The 14,746-nt window shown below is 44.8% G+C and overlaps 1 protein-coding gene across 1 annotated transcript in view; it reads right to left on the bottom strand.

The window, feature by feature from the left end:
• Window positions 1-474: 474 nt before the first annotated feature.
• Window positions 475-14,746, bottom strand: part of PPP1R21 (protein phosphatase 1 regulatory subunit 21) — a 134,290-nt gene continuing 120,018 nt past the window's right edge. Inside the window, exon 22 of the mRNA XM_069768652.1 lies at window positions 475-1,137. Within this exon, the coding sequence (XP_069624753.1) occupies window positions 1,108-1,137 (30 nt within the window). The 3' untranslated portion in view covers window positions 475-1,107. The remainder of the gene's footprint in view (window positions 1,138-14,746) is intronic.

Here is a 14,746-nt window from a genome sequence, read left to right as displayed (position 1 = left end):
GCAGTGCACGTAGTCGCTAACAAGAGCAACCACCAGCCTGTTGTAGCTGACGCCGACTCAGAGCGGCCACCGACCGCTCCTGCCTGCTATTCAGCTGCTCCACTTCAACAGAGCAACTCTTCCGTGCTGCTCTGTTGACGTGGTTTCTGATGCCATGTTGATCGATAGCTGGATTCCTGCTGTTAGGCAGCCGGCTGTCAGTCAGCAGTCACGCCCGGTCAACAGAGCCGAGCGGATGAGAAGCCGCTGCTCTGCCGACATGGCATCAGTGCAAGCTGCTGAATCACTGGCAGGAGCGGACTGTGCCAGAACAGATCGTTGCTGGGCACTACAGGCAGGAAGCCAATAATTACCTACCTCTTCGTTTTTAAGCACATTGTTAAAAAAAATAAATTAGCCCCAGATAAAGTATTTACGTCTCCTAACGGGGTTAAGTGACACAGATTTGTTAAATTATAGCATACATGGAGTCAGTAATTTTGTAAGAATTTATTGATAAACTTAGTAATTCCTTTCTTTTTTTTTTCCTTTGTTCAATGTACAGACATTAAGGTTTCACAATTGGAGGCAAATTCTAATAAATTTGTTTACAAGTAAACAGACCTTGAATGGAACAAAATTCTCCCTTTATGTCTCTGTTATGAGGTCACAGAGCAGATAACGATGTAGTATTACAAGTCTCTTACAAAACAGAACACAGAATTACAGACAGTTCATGTATTTTGGAAATTAAGCCTGAAAAAAGTACAAAAAAAAACCCAAAACACTTTAAAGCTGTATAGTGTAACGAAATAAAATCTGGTTTAAAATAGAAAAAGAAATAAAAAAAGAAAAAGAAAAAAGTGCAATTGTAAAATTTTCAAAAAGGAGGTAAAATGATGAATTGGAAATATTCTTTCTGGATGATGTTCCAAACTTTCCAGTCAGGTCACAAGTGTTGTCGGGAAGGTTAACACATTTCATGTTTGGCGAGATCCTCTCTCAGACAGGTGGGATTCGATTCACATATATCACAGGGATAAGGTGACGGCAGGACTCTTCGTCCAGCACAGACCCGTTCTGCATGGCGGATATAGCAGCAGCGTTATCTGCCCTCATCTGCATCAACTATCGATTTTTGTTCTTCTTGGAATTTCCCTGCGGTCACAAAGTAAAAAACCAAGGAACAACATAAATAAAAATGTACATTACACAGACATCCCCTACATTTATAAAGTTCGATTTCATTACACTCAAAGAAAGAAAGAAATGGAATAAAATTGGTGTCGGAGGGTTTCTTACATATTATACTAATACTTTTTTTCAATAAACTAAACGTATATTAGTTTATTAGTTATACTAGTTGGCCCGTGCGAAGTTTTCGTACATTGGTTGTCGGTATGTGTGTCACTGACAATATATATATATATATATACACACACACACACACACACACACACACACACACATATATACACACACATATACATATATATTCACACACATGTGTGAATGTGTATGTATATATGTGTGTGTGTGTGTGTGTGTGTGTGTGTGTGTGTGTGTGTGTGTACATATATACTGTATATATATGTGTGTGTTTTCACAAATATTTGAGTCCATGGATCCATTATATGTCCATTTTGCAAGCCATACGGATGTCACGCAGATGCTTTAATGTGAGAAAATCGCTTCCTCGCACTGCACATGGATGACATACGGATCACTGTTCAGGGAACATTTCTGCGATTCTCGTCCGTGTAAAATGGACCGATTTTTTTATACGTTGTGTGTGATTCCAGGCTAAAGGAGATCCCCCAACATTAAACATAATGGTATTTTAGTTACTGATCAGAAGGGGTCAGATCGTCAGGACCTTGCAAAAGAACAGGGGCAACAGCATTTTTCTCCTCTCCACAGCAGCACTGCCATCTATCTGCAATGTAGGGAAGTGCAACACAGCCCTATGTATGTGAACGGAGCAGCTCCCTGTACAGCAGTGCCATTTTGACAGTAAAAATGATGAAGGCGAATTGACCCCATAACTGAGCGTATTTACACCATTGCATAATAATTGGGAATATCCCTTTTAAAAAAAATGTAATATCTGCAGATTATTGTTACCTTTTTTTTCCCCTACGGTTGAATTTTTTTTTTCACTTTTTGCAAGGTTGTTTCCACCAATGTCTTCCATCGGGAAACAATGTACAGTCTGAGTTATGTCAACGCTGCAGTTTTTTACTTGGAACCAGAGGTGACTCCAGGTCACCAATAAGCTGCAACCTTAGAAGGAAGATAGACTTTTCAATGACTGTCCAATAATCCGGAAAATCTGATGGTTCAGAACCTGTCCGGTCCCTTTTAGGCTGCATTCATTTATATCTTCAGCTTTAAAGCGAAGTCTTAAACAGGTAAAGTTTTACTTTTATTCTACTTCCACACATGTAGCAAATATTTTATATGTACCTGCCTGAAATCAGCTGGGCAAGGAGTTCGGCAAGCTGGAAAGTCCCCAAGGCAAATGTTAGGATTTGTTTCAGCTTTGTGGTTGTATGCTTTGGGGTAGTGTGGTGCCACCTGCAGGTCCTTTTTCCTTACTGCAGCTTTATGAAAATTAATGTTTAAAATGTATTTTGTGATCACATCGTGGATGTGTGGTTTGTTTGGCTATTTTCTTGCTGAAGGGGCCAAGTTTACCTTTCAAATGGTGTATCACTTGTGTGTGTGGATGCAGAATGAACGGAGATACAAAGGAATCACCGAAAAAGAGTGTTTTGAAATAATATAGAAGGATAGCGCCATCATATACTGCAGCACTTTACAGACACCATCATCTCGGTCCCCTTTGGGGCTCACAATCTATATTCCTTATCAGTATGTCTTTGGGGTGTGTAGGGAAAATGGAGAACCCAGACGAAACCCAGACAAACACGGGGAGAACATACAAACTCCTTAAAGAAGTTGTCCACTACTATAACTTTTTTTTTTTTCATAAATCTTGCTGTTATGTGCCACTGAAAACATCCACTGTGTTTGTTTTAGCAATATTACCTATTATCATGCTGTAGCAGCACATCTTCAGTGCTGGATCCAGCTTTCAAGGGGTTAATCGACAACTTCCTTTCTCCTGACTTATTGTGCTCTAATACTACAAGTTCCATGATTCATTGCAGAGGCCTCTAAGCCCGAACCTAGCACACCCACTCCAAAAACACACCAAACCCCTCCCTCCTCTCTCTTCAAAAAGATTTGTGATGTAATTTCTGTCCAACCCACACTCCATTACAGATAGATAGATAGATAGATACAGAGATACATCTATATATCTATCTATCTATATCTATTTACATAGATATGTCCATATCCATGTTTCTAAACCCCTTCACCCCTGGAGCTTTTTTTCGTTTATCGCTCCCCCTCTTTCCAGAGCCATAAATTTTCCGTCAATATGGCCATGTGAGGGCTTATCTTTTGCGGGACAAGCTCTACTTTTGAATGACATCATTGGTTTTACCATGTCGTGTAACAGAAAATGAGAAAAAAATTCAAAGTGCGATGAAATTGCAAAAAAGTGCAATCCCACACTTGTTTTTTTGCTTGGCTTCGGGGGTGTGCGTGTGTGTGTGTGTGTGTGTGTGTGTGTGTGTGTGTGTGTGTGTGTGTGTGTGTGTGTGTGTAGGCATTGTCAAGGTAAAAATATATGTATTTATACTCTTTTGTACTTTTATATATATTCTTATGCTGTGAAACAATAAGTTTTTCTCTTTGCTTGCCAAATGCAAATTTAACTGTATTTAAGATGGCTGCCAGTATTCACCTTTGCCCCACTTTCACTCGGCTGAAGGAACAAGTTACACATTCCAGAAGGACAAGTATCATTTCTCTGGAAATCGAAACTTAACAAGATGTGGGCAAAGGAAGATTCACCAGATGATGTCAGAGCCAACCAGAAGGACTGAATACTAGATATATTGCTTAAACCCTGCCTATCCCCGCCCTCTGCACACCTTCCCCCAATAGATCATATAATGTTGTGTATTAGAAAATAAAGTTCAGTTGTTGCTGTGACGTTACACACGAGCATGCAATGAGTTTGAACCAGCATTTTGTCTGACTCATTCTTATCCGGTACCAGTGCTTTTAATCTGATTTGGAATGACTGGTGGATGAAGGGTATTGTCGTGACGACCCCAACAATTTGGCGCCCAACGTGGGGCGTGGCCCGCGATCCGAGACCCCCTGGACGACACCCGTAGTGGCTGACCTCGAGGACTGATCACCCTCTAAACACGGTAAGTGGAGATCACATACTATGTATGTGTCACACTTGCTAGTGTTTCAGCCATTATTGGTTAGTCTGTGGTCTCCTTGGGTCTGGGGAGTGACCGGTCGAGTGGTGAGACCGAGCGCGATCCCGTGCCACGCTTCGAACCAGCAACTGAGAGACGTCGCACTCTGCGCGTCCTCGTGTACACCACACCTCCTCCACCGGTCATTGTACTCCATTGAACCATCCTACCCGTGACTGTTGCCTAGTAGTGATAGAGTGAAAGATTGAGGAAGTTTGTGGATTGGGGCCGCTTTGAGAAGGGATAGGAGACGCAGCCTCTGTGATATTGTCCAGATAGGTAAGGCTACGTTCACATTAGCGTTGCGCCGCCGTGCGTCGGCGACGCAACGCGCGACGCACGCTAAAACGCGCGCAAACGCGTGCGTCGTTTTCCGACGAAAATCGGACGCACAGAAAATGCTACATGTAGCGTTTTCTTGCGTCCGACGCTAGCGTCGGAAACGACGCACGTGGCGAAAAACGCCACCAAAACGACATACGCGTCCCCTATGTTAAACATAGGGGCGCGTCGCCGCTGCGTCGCCGGCGCAACAGCGACGCACATTGGCGGAACGCCAATGTGAACGTAGCCTAATTAAGACGTCCCGAGAGGGGACCACCTGTTTTTCTGTGGAGGGCTCTCACTAGGAGACCGCCTCCCAATGTTTAGAATATCGTGACAGGGTAGACTGTTAATCACTGGTGTTCAGAGGTTAGGGACAGCACGTCGAACGCGAGGCTCCGTGTTTTTTTGTTGGGAAACCAGTGTTGTTACCGCTGTCAGCGGCCTACTGCAGAAGGGCGTAGTATTCTGTGAGTCATGTTGCGTCTCTTATGGCAGAAGAAGTCCGTGCCCCACAAGTTAGATGAGGATGCTGTGGAAGTCAAGACAATAGTAGAGTCACGGAGGGCAAGAAGGCAGTCAAGAATGTCGAGAGGGTGTACAAGCATGTAGGATTGCCCTCGACAGGGAGATTGCAGCCGTCTACATGGCACCATCTCATAGAGAACAAAAAGGTTGATGGAGAGGAAAGATGAAAGGATGCAGAGCCCGTGTTTGGTTATAAAATATCTCAATCATTGGTTTTTCTAAGGTGTTTTGGTATATGAATTGTGTGAAGGTTTTGTAGAAATTAATTGAGTCTGAGAATTGCTGTATTCCGTTACTGTGGTTTTCCAAAACACCCCATGGGAGGGGGGAGTCAAATAGCTGCGTTGTTGTTTTTCTTCTTTTGTGTTGAGGAATGCTGTAAATTCTTATCTCTGTGTTTATAGCTGATGGGAGGGGTGAACCCCTGCGCGAATTGTTTTTTTGATTTTTCCTCTTTGTGCTGCGGGCCAGAGAAAGGGGGGCCAAAGTTTTCAGAAGAACTTAACCTATTCTGTATCAGCAGCTGCAGCGATCTTTACTCGCTCTCTAGTCCCCCCCCGCCACAGCTGCAAGGGCACAGCTCACAGCTCCATTCCTTATCAGTGGCCCAAGAAACAGATTTCAGCTCCAGCCCCCCTCCCTTACACAAATCCAGTGTCATATTCCAATATCCATTTTAACCCTGTGTCTGGAAATCTCCCTTGCCATGTTAATTCTCAGACCAAGACAAGACAGATGGACTTGTAAACATTGCGGTCAGACAAACCCAGACTGGAGAAATAACTTGTATGATCTGTGCTGCAACCCAACCTAAGTGAATTACGCTGAATCCTGTCCAGATAAGATCACATGTAGTGACATAAGAAGCTGACACAGGATAGTGGGTAGTGGGGACATTAACTTTGGGAGTAAGCTGACAGTAATCCTTTTGGGAAGGAGCTGTAGACCAGCATGTCATGTCACCCCCAACTGGTCATCTAGTCACCCCCACCACCAGAGAACCAACCACATCAGGTAGTGTAAGACAGATACAGGAGTATTATCCCTGGAAGCCCTCTGACTAGCTAGCTACGCTAAAATAATTGGCTGACCCTGAGAACAAACCTTTCCCATTATACAGACAAAGACAATATGATGGACGTATAAGTGCACCTGAGCAGACCTAGAGAGTTGGTGAGCCAAGATGATAGTGAGATGGTATTTATGTTATATAACCCCTATGCAGATGAATATAATGAGATCGGTATCTTACACGCCCTTTCCCGATCAGTTTGAAAAAAAATAAATAAAATAGGGGGGATAGTGTCGTTAACCCTGGCAGTTAGAATATCCCTATGTCACGCTGCTTCAGTATGTGGGTAATTTTTTTTGTTTTTTGTTGTGTGCACAGACAGAGCAGGAAGCCATTGTTGCCACTGTTAGTTTTCGCAAGTATCTGGCAGATCTGAACTGTCGGGTTTCGGCCTCGAAACTTCGGTTCTGCCTTGGTCAAGTGATATTTTTGGGTCACTGTCTCCTTCAGGGTGCCAGACACCTCACAGAAGAAAGAAAAATAGCCGTCAGCTACAAAAGATGTGACTGAACTCCAACGTTTCCTTGGACTGTGTACTTATTGTTGTCAGTGAATACCGGACACATCCCACATAATGCAACCTCTCTACAATGCCCTGAAAGACTGTTCAAGATATGCTGATGATTTTGGCAGACTCCACACTGGATACGCTGTTACTACGGAAGAAACTGTAGTGCACGAAGCTGCACTCACTCTCTCCATCCTGTCAGGACAAGAAGCAGAATTTCAGGATCTGTCTACTGCATGTGTTCTGACCAAAGACAGGCGGGCTAATATATACACGGACTCACAGTATGCATTTGGTATTGTTCATGATTTCGGAGCCTATGGACCAATCGAGGATTTGTTACTACTGCCGGGACTCAGTGAAGAATGTTGAAGCTGTTAAAGCCCTCATGGACTCAATCGAATTACCTACTCAGGTGGCCATTATCAAATTTAAGGAGCACGGGCCTAGGAACAGTCCACAGACTGTTGGTAACGCCTTTGCGGATATGCAAGCAAAAGCCGCTGCTCTTCTGCCTGTTGAACAGACCATACCAGCTATGGTGACCACACGCTCTCAGCGTAAACAGTTACAAGAAACACTGACTCTACAGGAACCTGATGATCTACGCCAGACTGAGGTTTTCTGTCGGACCCCGCAAGACCGCTTAATGACGATGCAGAGAATGTCTCCAAAGGAAGAAGTGAAGCAGTGGAAAGCGGATGGAGCACGTATGGACAATGGTCGCTGAAAAAAGGACCAACTTGTGTGTCTCCCTAAGCGGATGTACCCTGCTAATGCCACGTGGGCGCATGGGCCCACACATCGAGGTATCTGTCAGACCTGCAATCCCGGTCAACTTCAACGTGTACCCCCGAAGCACCTTGCTAAGCCCGACTATCCTTTCCAAAGGCTCCAGGTGGACTACATCACGTTGCCTAAGTCTGGAAGGTATGAATATTGTCTGGTGGTTGTCGATATGTTCTCCAGTTGGCCAGAAGCATTCCCTGTTACCAACGTGACTGCAAAGACCACAGCAAAGAAACTGGTAATGGAAGTTATATGCAGATATGGTGTTCCAGAAGTTGCTGAAAGTGACCAAGGCCCGGCCTTTTCTTCTCATGTGTATTAGGAGGTTCTGACAATGCTTGGATCCACTGTAGCCCTCCATACTCCGTACCATCCACAATCCAGAGGGAAAGTTAAGAGGCTGAACGGCACACTGAAGGGACAATTGACCAAATTGATGCAGGAGACTACGGCTCCATGGCCAGGGCTCTTACATATTCGTACTACCCCTATTTCAAAACATAGCCTGTCCCTATAGGAGATATTGTTTGGTGCTAGGTTCTCAGTTGTAAATTTTCAGTCTCATTAGTTGTCAGAAGAAATTGACCGTGCTGTTCAATATGTTATTCAGTTTAGTAAAAAAATGTTGCTAACACCCATGTTTTAGTTTCTTCTTCCCTTCCAGATTCAGCAGAAACCGATATTTGTCACAACTTGAAGTCTGGTGGTCTTATGGTCATGAAAAGCTATGTCAGTAAAACTTGAAAGAAAAGAGCACCTGGATCCACGCTTCACACTGCAAAAGAGACCGGACCAGCGCCTAGTCGCAGCAGTGATTAAAGAAAAATGTTGTTGTTTTTGGTCCTAGGGCCAGGGGCTATCCTCACCCCTACCTTTTCGGCCCCTATTGTAAATAAGAATTCCGGTGCCACTATTCTCTGGGTAAACCTAACGGCCCCGGTAAATATCTGGTGATTTGATTTCTGCGATGTAGTCAAGTGCCCCGAGACTCAGCGGGTGGTAGAGGGAATTATCCAGTATTATATATGTGTTACCAGAGATAACAATTGTGCTGGGAAGATATTTTCATAATGTGTTTAATGGTGGATACTATGGGAATTTAGGCCATATACAGCTCCAGGATATTAGCTTCAGAGCAACCAAGGCCCCCGTTACCAGTACACCTAAAACAGGCCCAGGTGAACGTTTGCAAAATATAGTTAACGAAGTAATCCCCATTCCAGGTCTTAGTTGGAAAGAAGTCTTCTCTATAGAAACACAAACAGCCCCAAGGACAAATTTATGGTTAGAATGGGTAAAGGCCCCTTCACATTAAGCGACGCTGCAGCGATACCGACAACGATCCGGATCGCTGCAGCGTCGCTGTTTGGTCGCTGGAGAGCTGTCACACAGACAGCTCTCCAGCGACCAACGATGCCGGTAACCAGGGTAAACATCGGGTAACTAAGCGCAGGGCCGCGCTTAGTAACCCGATGTTTACCCTGGTTACCATCCTAAAAGTAAAAAAAACAAACAGTACATACTTACCTAACGCTGTCTGTCCTCCAGCGCTGTGCTCTGCACTCCTCCTGTACTGGCTGAGCACAGCGGCCGGAAAGCAGAGCGGTGACGTCACCGCTCTGCTTTCCGGCTGACCGACGCTCACAGCCAGTACAGGAGGAGTGCAGAGAAGCAGAGCGCCGGGGACAGACAGCGGTAGGTAAGTATGTACTGTTTGTTTTTTTTTACTTTCAGGATGGTAACCAGGGTAAACATCGGGTTACTAAGCGCGGCCCTGCGCTTAGTTACCCGATGTTTACCCTGGTTACCAGTGAAGACATCGCTGGATCGGTGTCACACACGCCGATCCAGCGATGTCCACGGGAGATCCAGCGACGAAATAAAGTTCTGGACTTTGTTCAGCGACCAACGATGGCCCAGCAGGGGCCTGATCGTTGGTCGCTGTCACACATAGCGATTTCCTTAACGATATCGTTGCAACGTCACCAAAAGCAACGATATCGTTAACGATATCGTTATGTGTGAAGGTACCTTAAGATACAATGTACGAGTCCAGAATATCTTTGTAGGATGTATTGCTTGTGCTGCAGCAAATACACATCTATACACACATGCATTGTTTTTTTCCTGATGACAATACCACTACCTGTGTTATGAATCTGTTGAAGGGTTTAAAGCCCACTGATTGCTCAGATTATGCCCCACTAATTCAAGAAGCACCTAAATTAACCCCTTAGCGACCGCCGATACGCCTTTTAACGGCGGCCGCTAAGGGTACTTAAGCCACAGCGCCGTTAATTAACGGCGCTGTGGAAAAAGTACATAGCGCCCCCCAGAGGCCGATTTTCTCTGGGGTCTCGGCTGCCGGGGGTAGCCGAGACCCCAGAGAACATGATTCGGGTCGGTTTTCACCGACCCCGCTTTTGCGATCGCCGGTAATTAACCGTTTACCGGCGATCGCAAAAAAAAAAAAAAAAACGCATTAGTATTGTGTTTCTCTCCCCTCTAATGTGATCGGACATTAGAGGGGAGAGAAATAGTGTCCCCCGAGCCCCCCACGGTACCTTATGTACCGGAGAAGGTGCCCCGCCGGTCCCCGACCCTCCTCCTTCCTGTCCGGGCTCCAAAATGGCGGGCGCATGTGCAGATGCGCCCGCCAAAGCCTAGCTTCCTCCGGTGTATTGGGGTCTGTTTTTACAGACCCCCTGGATTGCGATCGCTGCAAATAGTTTGTAAAAAAAAAAAAAAAAAAAAAAAAATGCTTTGCATTTCTCTCCCCTCTGATGTGATCGCACATCAGAGGGGAGAGAAATAGAGCCCCCGAGCCTCCCACCATACCTCCTCCTGATGTCCCCCTGTCCCCGGTCCACAGCCCTTGGTCCCCGGTCCCCAGCCCACTGCTCCTGGCCCCCCTTCTTCTCTGCTGGAAGAAAATGGCGGGCGCATGCGCAGTGCGCCTGCCATGATCTGCCAGCAGAGACCCAGCAACCTATGAGAATTTTCTCATTGGCTGCTGGGTTTTGATTACTGTAACATGTCCAATTACAGTGATCAAAACCCCTAATATTTAATAAATATGGCAGCACTTGGGCTGTACCTCTCTCTTCTCTCCTTGTAGTTGTTCTAGGAGAGAAGAGAGAGAGACTACAGTTCAAGTGCTGCCCTGTCAGTTACAAATAACATATCATCTGCCTCCGCCAGCATCCAATTTACCCACCCCCATTCTCCGTAATCCCTGCATCATCAGCAGAGGATTATAAAAAAAATTAAAAAAAAATTATTTTTTTTTTTTAATTTTTTAGGGTTAGGGTTAGGGGAGGAATTAGATAAAATGGCTCGCAGAACTTTTAGCGCAGAGCAAGCTTACAGCCTGCTTTGCTCCGGCAGCGAAACAGATTCTGCCCCTGAAGCTGAGCAGCTTTCAGACAGTGATGACGACTCTTCCTCCACGGGATCCCCCAGCCCGGTGGTAGCGGAGTCGGTCGTCACTCCTGAAGCTTCAGAGGCAGGACCAAGTACCGCAGTCCCCCCACCGCTGTGGTATAATGACACCTCATTTTCCCCTCAAATTCCCCCTTTTTCTGCAGTCCCTGGAATAAAAGTAGATGTCGCCAATTTTACCCCCATTGATTTTTTTGAAATTTTCATTAGCCCCGAAGTCCTGCAATTAATCGTCCACCAAACTAACCTATATGCCCGGCAATATATTTCCCAAAAACCCACTGCCTTTCATTCCCGTTCCTGGATCCCCACAAATGTCCCCGAAATTAAAAAAATTCTTAGGCCTCACCCTGAATATGGGTATAGTAAAAAAAACCACTCTCCGCTCTTACACTGGGCAACAAAAGCTGTCCACTGCACCCCTGTATTTGCAGCCATCATGTCCCGAGCCCGTTACGAAGCCCTGATGAGATTCCTCCACTTCAGTGACAATTCCCAAGCTCTCCCAAGAACTGACCCCAACTACGATCGGCTAAATAAATTAAGACCCCTAATTTCCCTCCTAAAAACTTCCTTTCTAAATTCCTATACCCCAGAGCAAAATGTGGCAGTCGACGAGTCCTTGATGAGCTACAAGGGCCGTCTGTCATTCCGCCAATTTATTCCCTCCAAGAGAGCCAAATATGGCGTAAAATTATATAAAGCTTGCGAGAGCTCATCAGGGTACACGTCCACTTTCCTAATTTATGAAGGTAGGGACCGCCAAATAAACCCCCCAAATTGCCCCCAGACAATTGGTATCCCAGGCAGAATTGTCTGGGAGCTAATGACGCCCTTTCTCAATCAAGGGTACCACGTGTACACAGATAATTATTACACTAGCATCCCCCTATACAAATCCCTCCATGCTGCAAATACAGGGGCCTGTGGGAAAGTGAGGAAAAACAGAGTGGGGTTTCCGTCACAGTTGGTGTCCAGACGTTTGGAGAGGGGGGCGTCATTTTCACTTGCAAGCGACCAACTACTTGCAGTGAAGTGGAAAGACAGGAAGGACGTCTATATGCTTTCCACACTGCATACGGACACCACTGTGACGGTCAGAGAGAGGGGTGCCACCAGGGACAAAGAAAAACCTGTCTGCGTCACAGACTATAACAACCATATGGGTGGCGTATACCTGTCAGACCAGGTTCTGCAACCATACCTGGTCAAGAGGAAGACCAGGGCGTGGTATAAAAAGGTGGGAATCTATCTAATTCAGACTGCCACCTACAACAGCTTTGTCCTATATAAAAAATCTCAATGACCGCTAACTTTCCTGCACTTTCAGGAGAAAGTAGTAGAGAGCCTCATATTTGAGTCCATGGCACCGGGGGAAGCCTTCGACTCTGAGGATTCCCGGAGACTTTCAGAACGCCATTTTCCTCACCCTATCCCTGTCACTCCCACCCAAAGGTATCCTCAAAAAAGGTGCCGAGTTTGCAGAAAGCATGGCAGGCGGAGTGATTCCCGATTCTATTGCCCCACATGCCCATCCCAACCAGGCCTTTGTATCTCCCCCTGTTTTGAGACCTACCACACCACCTACAATTATTAGTTTGCTTTTTTTCAATAATTTTTATTTTCTGCTTAGTGGCCCCAGTAGTACAATTTGGAACAATTGATAAATAATATTTTAATTAGTAGATCCCATTTTACCCCATTTCACAATTAATTCCAGAACTTGATCAATCCCATACCAAACTACTATCCCAACAAATTCTCGTCCACGTACCCACGTCTGTACGCTCTAGAGTGTGGACCCCACAAATGTTCTTGCAAAGTCAGGTCATCTGAAAATTCTACGACTCGATCAATCCCATACCAAACCACTATCCCAACAAATTCTCATCCACGTACCCACGTCTGTACGCTCTAGAGTGTGGACCCCACAAATGTTCTTGCAAAGTCAGGTCATCTGAAAATTCTACGACTCGATCAATCCCATACCAAACTACTATCCCAACAAATTCTCATCCACGTACCCACGTCTGTACGCTCTAGAGTGTGGACCCCACAAATGTTCTTGCAAAGTCAGGTCATCTGAAAATTCTACGACTCGATCAATCCCATACCAAACTACTATTCCAACAAATTCTCGTCCACGTACCTATGTTAATAAGCGTTAGAATGTGGACCCCAGAAATGATCATGAAAAGTGAGATTATCTGAAAATGAATTCTAGGACTTGATTACTCACAAACATTTTTGACCATTTATCTAACTTTGACTGTTTTTATAACTGTCTTGCTACACAAAACTTTGGCTTCCATTTATATTACTTATATTTATGTTGATGATACGGGCATGATCATTTTATTGTAGGATTTCTAAAAAATGAGGAAGTTCCGTACTTATACACTATGGGCTTTACTTTATGGTTCTTGCCGAACCTCTGGTACCAGACAATACTTTCTATAGAGAACTGGTTGTTTTGTGCATATAGCGGTTCTGACCTTGGCGGGTGGGAGCTTGCTATGGTGTACCACGTCTATTGGCACATTCGTCTCTCATATAGGGATTGATGGAGCTAAAAGGACGTTGTACGACCAGTCTCTGAAAGTGTCTGCCATTCTAGCCCTGATGGTGTTCTTTCATCTTTGGAACAAACTCCGCTTTGCCACATAGTTGGCTGCATTTTCCTACACATTTTGCCCTTCATTCCAGTACAGTTTATTCTTCCTGCTACAATATACGCAAATGCGGGACAACTGTTTTGTTAGCAAGACCAATTTTATAGTCAGCCATTGTGTTTTAGGAGCATGCCTCCCTCTGTGAGTAATAATTCCTGGAAGGATTTTCTTTTTTGCTCAATGTCTCTAGAAGCTTTGAATGGGTCCTGGATCTTCAATTTCAAATAAAGCCAAATTTGTCACATTGTGCCCCTTTCTGTCCAAGCCCTGCCATTTGTCCAAACAGAACTTTTTTACTACATATGGGATATCGCTGCGCTCATAATAAAGTGGGTAACGAATTGTGGGGTCCACTTTTTGATGTTATTTCTGAAAAAGTGAGACATTCAGGTCTAAAACAAGATTCTCGTGGAAAAAAATGAATTTTTTCAATATGACGACCTAATGTTATCAAACTCTGTGTCATACATGTGGGTTCAAATTGCTCAATATACCCCCGATTAAAATCTTTGAGGGGTGTAGTTTCCAAAACGGGGTCAGTTGTGGGGGGTTTCTGCTGTTAGGCACATCTACAAACCCAAAATGGCGTCCGCTCTCACAATTAAGAGATTAAAAAGTCAAACGGCGCGCCTTCCCTTCCAAGCTCCGCAGTGCGCTCAAACAGAGGTTTACCCCCACATACGGGGTATCGACATACTCAGGACAAATTGCACAACAACTTTTGGGGTCCATTTTGTCTTGCTACCCTTAGGAAAATAAAAAATTGGGGGTGAAAAGATCATTTTTGTGAAAAAAAAAAGATTTTTAATTTTTTCGGCTCTACGTTATAAACTTGTGTGAAGCACTTGGGGGTTCAAAGTGTTGACCACACACCTAGATAACTAGATAAGTTCCTTAGGGGGTCTAGTTTCCAAAATGGTGTCACTTGTGGGGGGTTTCCACTGTTTAGGCACATCAGGGGCTCTCCAAACGCGACATGGTGTCCGATCTCAATTCCAGAGAATTCTATGTTGAAAAAGTCAAACGGCGCTCCTTCCCTTCTGAGCTCTACTGTGCACCCAAACAGAGGTTTACCCCCACATAC

This window comes from Ranitomeya imitator, chromosome 5 (assembly GCF_032444005.1).
Source record: "Ranitomeya imitator isolate aRanImi1 chromosome 5, aRanImi1.pri, whole genome shotgun sequence".
NCBI classification, from domain to species: Eukaryota; Metazoa; Chordata; class Amphibia; order Anura; family Dendrobatidae; genus Ranitomeya; species Ranitomeya imitator.
Note: the sequence above shows the minus strand (reverse complement) of the source record. Positions and strands in the feature narration are given on the sequence as shown.